Genomic DNA, 7,401 nt, shown 5'->3' with positions numbered 1-7,401 from the left:
GAAGAAGAGAAAAACAGAATTATTAACATATTTATTCAATTCATTATACCAATTGTTTGTTTTTATCATTTCTTATATAATAAGAATCAAAAAAGTATAATTAGTGTATATTTTAATATAAATATTATGTTTTGATAAATTCGGTTGTATCAGCATAATTCTAAATATGTTAAAAAATGTATGTTTAATGAATAGAACATTATAACATATTATTTGATTTAAAAAAGATTATTTTTTTAAGAATTAGAAAACTATGATGATATTTTTATTTAATGAAACTTACATTATAAAACTGAAATATTCATTTATGAAGTATTATTATTCAAATAATAACTAATCATAGTTTTAAATGTTTTTTTTAATGAAATGAACCAAAAATTATGTAAATACAATTTTTATTTAGTGAAATACAAAAAATTTACTGAGTGATATAAAAAATGAATGTTAAAAATTGTCACTTGGTAAATAGTACTATGAAAAGAATAACAATAGTATTTATTATTACTATTAAGTTGTTAAACAAACCCACAAAATAGAACTTATATTTAATTATCATTTTTGTAAATTACTGAAGTTGTTGATTATTTACTGTCATAGTCATAATAAATTCAATAATAAATAACATTAATCTTCAACAAAAATTATTCAATCACAAAAAAATTATGGTTACTTCAAAAGAATCAAAAGAAAATAATAATTTAGAATAAAAGTTGAGTTATAAGAAAAGGTTGTTAGCCAAAAATAGAGTATTGAATATTAGACTCATGTCAGAAAAGCATTATTTATTTCATAATGAATTTTAATAAAAACAATGAACTATTTGATTAAGGGAAAGAAATTCAATGTAATTTAGAACATCAAAAAAGTGAATTAAAAAAAAAATAAATTAATATAAAAGAAAATATTCAATAAAGTAATGAAGAGTAAGTAATAGTTGTAAAGGATTTATTATTGAAGAAGTAATGATGTGGAAGCACGTTTATAAATAAACAAAAATGATGACGTGCAAACAATTATTAGGGTTTAAAAGTGAACTTTTAAAAAAAGAAAGTAATGAATTTCTTAGGAATAGATGTTGGAAGTAAACACAGTTTAATTGCTCATACAGTTGAAGGTTCATTTCCAACTGTTGTATCAAATAAAATTTCTAACCCATTAACTCCTTCATGTATTGTATATGAACCTGCATCAGAAGCTGTATTTATTGGAGATGAAGCAATTGACAAACAAATGAGATATCCACAACATACAATAAATAATGTAACTACACAACCTACATTTAATCAAGAATTACCATATTTTTATCATACATTATTAATTGATAATTTATTGAAAGACGTAGAAATGTATTTAAAAGATAAACTTACAGAATTAAAACCAGAAGAAACAGTAGTAACACTTACTATTCCAAGTGAAATGGAAGAAGAAAAAAAGGAATTATATAAAAATATAATTAAAGGTCATTTTAACTTTAAAGAAGTTTTAACATTATCCGATATTGAAGCAGCTGCACTTTGTCTTAAAACAATGCATTCTGTTGAAAAGAAAAATGTGTTAATTGTAGATATTGGAGCACATCATACCACAGCAGCAGTATTTTCAGTTGGAGAAACAATTGAATGTATTAGTAAAGAATCAGCTATTGTTGGTGGAAATGATTTTGATAAAAAGTTGATTGAATATGCTGAACGTTATTTATTAGAAAAACAAAAAATTGATATAACACAACCAAATTACATCAGAGCATTTATCAGAACACAAAGAGCTGTTGAGAAAGCAAGAATTTTACTTTCAACAATTCCAGAAACTAATATTGAGATTGATGGAATTAATGACAATTCTATTATGATTAAATTAAGTAGAGAATTAATGCAACAACTAATTCATGATGAATTATATAAAATTGAAGAAGTGGTAAAAAAAGTTGTTAATGATGGTAAAACAAAAATTGAACAAGTTGAAGTTATTGGTGGAACAGGAAGAGCACCAAATGTTGTTCAAATTATTAAAGGAGTTGTTGGAGAAGAAGTAAGATTTTTAAATTCAATTGATTCTGCATGTTCAATTGCACTTGGAGGAGCTGTTTATGCAGAACGTAGTCAACAAAATAAAAACAAATTAACAGAAGAGAAGAAGAATAATGAGATAGAAGAAAAACAAAAAGAAATGATTAAAAAAATTGATGAAGAAATGTTAAAAGCAACAACAATAATTAAGAATCGAGAAAGAAAGATGTGGATATTAAATGATATCGAAACTAAGATTAATCAATATAGAAGATATATAGAATCAAAAGAAGGAAATATTCCTGAAAATGAATCTAATGCATTAAGAAATCTTTGTAATGAAATGGAAGATTGGCTTAATGATGCTCAAGACCTTGGACTAGAATCTTTAGAAGAAGCTTATAAAGCTCATTTAATTGCAATTGACTCTGCTGCTCCTACATTAAAAACTTATTTAGATAAAAAAGCTGAAGAAGCTAAAAACGAAAAAGAAAAAGCTGAAAAAATGAGAGCAGAGCATATAGGAACTGGAGAAACAGCTCGTAAGAGACCAGAACCAAAAACAAATAAAGAAAAAATGGAAGCTGCAGAAAAGGCTAAAGAAAAAGGAACTAAAGCATTTAAAGACACAGATTGGATTGGTGCTATTAGAATGTATTCAAGTGCTCTTGGACATGTTGAAGCAATGTTTGATATGGGACCAGAAGAAATAGATAAATGTAACCAAATGAAGTTATCACTTTATTTAAATCTTGCTCTCTGTTATTTAAAAGTAGATAAATTAACTAAAGCATTAGATAATGCTGAGTCTGCACTGAAAATTGATGGAAAAAATGTTAAAGGACTATTTAGAAAAGGAATGGCATTAAATGGATTAAAGAAATATGAAGAGGCATTAGTTGCTTTTAAACAAAGTGAAGAAATTGAACATAGTGCAGCTACTGTTAGTTGGATAAAGAATACTGAGGCAAAGATCCAAGCAGATAAAGAGAAAGAAAAGAGATTAGCTCAAAAGATGTTTGGATTTTAATTGATTTTTGAATAATAATAAATTATTTACTTCAAATCAGAATTAAAGATAAAAAAAAAGAGATAAATAATGAAAGTTTATAAGAAAAAATGTATTTGAATAAGTCAAGAAAGAGAGATTTGTATAAGAAAATTTTCAGTTAGTAACTTAAAAAAATATAAAGAATAAAAATGAATAAAGAAAACAACAAAGGAATTAAAAAACCAAGAGATGAAAATAATATTCATTATAAAAATGCTTTAATAAAAAAAAAACAACAAATAGAGGAAAAAAGAAAAAAAAAAGAACAAGAACAATTAATTAAAGGAATTTCTCAAGAAGAAATTAATGAAACAACTTATTATTTTGAAAATGGATTAAGAAGAGTTTTACCTTATTTTTATACATTTAAAGTAAATGCAAAAGGAAGATGGATTGGAAGAAATATTGTTGATGTTTTTGTTAATGAATTTAAACTTTGTAATGAAGAAACTACAATAAAAAAAATTGAAAAAGGATTAATTAAAATTAATAATAAAATAATTGAACCTTCTACAATTATTCATCATCATGATGAAATAGAACATCAAGTTCATAGACATGAACCACCTGTTTATTGTGATAAACTTACTATAGTTAAAGAAACAAATGATTTTATTGCAATTGATAAACCATCTTCTATTCCAGTACATCCTTGTGGAAGGTATAGACACAACACTGTAATATTTATATTAGCACATGAAGGATATCCTAATTTAAGACCAGTTCATAGATTAGATAGAATGACATCTGGTATTTTATTATTAGCTAAAACTATTCAAGTGGCTAGAGAATTTCAAAGTTATATGACTATTAAAAAAAAAGAATATATTTGTAGAGTAAGAGGAAGATTAGAAAAAACAATTGTAACTAGTAAAATTGGAAGGAAAAGAATTGATGATAAAAAAATTCATGTCTCTGTTAATGAAATTGAAGAAGATGGAAAGGAATGTCGTAGTGAATTTAATCCATTGTTTTATGATGAAAAAACAAATACAACTGTTGCTGTTGCATTACTAGGAAGTGGAAGAACTCATCAAATAAGAGTACATTTACAATCAATTCATCATCCTATTGTAAATGATCCAATATATGCTGCACAATTTGATGAATCAAAATGTGATGATGAAGGGATATTTGAAACACAATATGGAGGAACAATTCAATGGAAAATAGAAGAAGGATGTATTGAATGTGAACATCTTAAAGGGGATCCAATTCAATATGGAATTTATCTTCATGCATGGAGATATGTTATTGATGATGAAATTTTTGAAACAAAACTACCATATTGGGCACAACCAAATGTTGATATATCACAAGAGATTGATGAATTTAACAAAAATCATATTTTAATTTAATTTTTGTTTTATATATCAATAAATGATATTTTTAACCATCTTATAAATTTTAATGATTTGGGAGATTATTGCAGGAGCCACAGCTCTAATAATGGTATTAAGTGGAATATATTTATTTACTCATCAATATGAAGTGATTTTCTATCCTACTCGTCACTCATTACCAAGTGTTGAAGAAATAACACAAACCTTCCAACTCCCATTTGAATTAAAAGAAGTATCAATTTTTACAAATGATAATAACACTGTTTATTTATATGCATGTTTAAAAGAAGAACCATCAAAACACATAACATTATTATTATTTCAAAGTAATGCTGGGAGTGTTTTAGATAGAATGGAAATGGCTAAAAAATATTATGAATTATGTAATGTAAATTTTGTTATTGCAGTATATCGAGGGTTTGATAAATCGACAGGAATTCCAGAAGAAGTAACAATGAATAATGATGTTGAAAAATATTTTGATTCATTAGAGTCACTTGGAGTTGATATGAATAACATTGTTGTTATTGGAAGATCAATTGGAGCATCAATGGCATTAAAATTGTATAATAAAAAAAATTGTAAAGGATTAATTATTGAGAATGGATTTACAACACTTCTTGATGTTGGTAAAATATTAATGCCAGCTATTAGTTTCTTTCCTTGGTTAATTAAAGATAAATGGGATAATTTAAATGAAATTAAACTTGTACAAAAAGGAAAAAGAATTTTATTTTGTAGTAGTGGTCAAGATGAAATGGTCCCACCTTCAATGATGCAACATCTTTATGACGTTGCTCATGAAACAGGGAAAAAAGTAAGAATGGAAAAATTTGCAAAAGGATTTCATATGAATTTACCAAGTTATCCTGAATATTTTAAAAAATTAAATAAATTTTTTGAAGAACTTACAAAGGAAACAATGGAAGAAGGGATAATAGAAAATCAAGAAGGACAGTAGAGATAATCAAAAACAAATTAAGAAATAGTTTTGTTTGTTAATTTTAGAAAAAAAAAAAAAATAAATAATGATTATTCGATTTTTTGTTATTATTATTTGATATAAATAGAACATTTTTTGATTTGAAAAACTATTTTTAAGAATAATGATTTTGAAACAACTCTTTTTCTCTTAGTAACACTCAAAACTAGTTAATCATAAAATGGAAATTTCATTGAAAGTACAATTCATTAAAACATTTAAACCATTTATTAAATCTATGCCAACAAATGTAATTGAACCAATTAAAAAGAATGGTTATTGTTTTCATATTTGTGATGACCCTCTTTCTATTTTAGGAAATGACCAATCATTTGGGATGACTTCATTTAGTACTTATCCTATTATTGATGGAATCAAACAAGGAGAACCAAACTGTGATCGTATTGGTGTACTTCGTTTTTCAAAATCAACTGTCATGATAATAGCTGATGGGTGTGGATGGGGTATTCAACCTCATCAAGCATCTTCAATAGCTGTTCGTTCAATAATGGAAACTATTGTTGATGAGATTGAAGCATGTCAATCATCAAAGGACATTGCAAATATGCTAGTTGATAGTGCATATAACGCTCATATTGATATTTTAAAAAAATCAACTAAAATAAAAGGAATTGGTTCAACAACTATACTTATTGCTTGTTTGTTTTCTACAAAAGATTTAGATCAACAATTAATTGTTCTTTCTATTGGAGATTCTCAGTGTTTTATATATAATGATAAAAATCAAAATTGTGTAGCTCTTAACCCCAAATGGTGTAGATGTTTATTATCAACAAAAGATAGTGGAGGAAGAATTGGTTCTGCAGATGGGACTCATCCGGATTTAAGGTCTTCAATGTTAAAAATAGTAAATGTTTATTCAGATGATATTATATTATTAACATCTGATGGTTTTTGTGATAATTTTCAGTCACCAAAAGCATTAGTAACATTAGACTCTATTATATCATCTCGTATTATTTCATCAGCAAATATGTCTGATTTTATTGAAAACATTTCTAAATATTTAATTCAAACAACAGACTCAGTTCGACAATTTCATACAGAAAATAAAAATAAAATGCGTCCAATAAATTTAACTGGAAAATTAGATCATGCATCAATTGGTGCTTTTAGAGTTGAACCAATAAATTTAGATTTAGGTCTTATTAATATTTATTGTCCATCAATTTTAAAACCATTATATCCAAATTCTCTAGTTCCACGTAAATCAGTTCGTTCAAGAAGTTATAGTGATATAGAAATAACAGAAAATGATGAACAAAATGTTTTAAAAGAAAAAGCTTCTAATTCAAGTTCTGGTGCATTAACTCATAGAGTTAGAAATGGGTGTTGTCCAACACCATTAATTTATAGTGATAATTTTCCTATGTTATATCCTCCTAAACTTAGAAAAGGAAATAACTTTTCTGAAACTACTTCTTGTATTTCTCCTCCAAGAAAATCTCCTGATGTTCATTCTACTGTTGTTGTTTCACCTGAACTCTCTTTTTCGTATTCTCCACTTATTGGAGATGATCATTCTTCTCGTTCATGTAGTTGCTTTACTAAGTTTTTCTTGAAAGATACTAATTAATTGTTTATTTTATTTATTAATATCTTTTTTAATTTCTGTTTTTAATAATTTTTAGTTTATTATCTGAAAATAACTTCTCTCATTCATTAGAAATGTTCTTATTTATCTTATTGTTTCTTTCTACTTACGCATCATTAACTCTTCATCAAAAACAATTTTATAAAAGAATATCTCATCTTTTGAAATCTGATATACCAAATGTTAAAACATTGACTTATACTGTTCCATTGGACCATTTTAACGCTAATAATCAAATTGATTTTGATATTCAATACTTCATCAGTACTGATTATTTGGATAACAATAGTCCAAATGCACCACTTTTTGTTTTATTAGGAGGTGAAGGACCTGAAGATGAAACTGGCTTACAAAATTATTTTGTTGTAACTGATTTGGCTAAAAAGCATAAAGGATTAATGTTA

At 25.8% G+C, this 7,401-nt stretch overlaps 4 protein-coding genes across 4 annotated transcripts; all 4 read left to right on the top strand.

Moving 5' to 3' along the window:
* Positions 1-1,053: 1,053 nt before the first annotated feature.
* ENU1_058570 (chaperone protein dnaK, putative) lies at positions 1,054-3,036 on the top strand (the record flags this gene model as incomplete). The annotated part of the gene is made up of 1 exon (XM_008858087.1): positions 1,054-3,036. One exon carries the CDS (start codon positions 1,054-1,056, stop codon positions 3,034-3,036), a length of 1,983 nt encoding a protein of 660 aa, XP_008856309.1.
* A 170-nt stretch (positions 3,037-3,206) lies between these two features.
* ENU1_058560 (RNA pseudouridine synthase superfamily protein) lies at positions 3,207-4,415 on the top strand (the record flags this gene model as incomplete). Its single annotated transcript, XM_008858086.1, has 1 exon — positions 3,207-4,415. The coding sequence occupies one exon, from the start codon at positions 3,207-3,209 to the stop codon at positions 4,413-4,415; it is 1,209 nt and encodes a 402-aa protein (XP_008856308.1).
* Positions 4,416-4,467: 52 nt separating this feature from the next.
* ENU1_058550 (hypothetical protein) lies at positions 4,468-5,361 on the top strand (the record flags this gene model as incomplete). Its single annotated transcript, XM_008858085.1, has 1 exon — positions 4,468-5,361. One exon carries the CDS (start codon positions 4,468-4,470, stop codon positions 5,359-5,361), a length of 894 nt encoding a protein of 297 aa, XP_008856307.1.
* A 202-nt stretch (positions 5,362-5,563) lies between these two features.
* ENU1_058540 (hypothetical protein) lies at positions 5,564-6,979 on the top strand (the record flags this gene model as incomplete). The annotated part of the gene is made up of 1 exon (XM_008858084.1): positions 5,564-6,979. The coding sequence occupies one exon, from the start codon at positions 5,564-5,566 to the stop codon at positions 6,977-6,979; it is 1,416 nt and encodes a 471-aa protein (XP_008856306.1).
* Between the last annotated feature and the right edge of the window lie 422 nt (positions 6,980-7,401).

This window comes from Entamoeba nuttalli (genome assembly GCF_000257125.1).
Source record: "Entamoeba nuttalli P19 unplaced genomic scaffold asmbl_3189, whole genome shotgun sequence".
NCBI lineage: Eukaryota > Evosea > Mastigamoebida > Endamoebidae > Entamoeba > Entamoeba nuttalli.
Note: the sequence above shows the minus strand (reverse complement) of the source record. Positions and strands in the feature narration are given on the sequence as shown.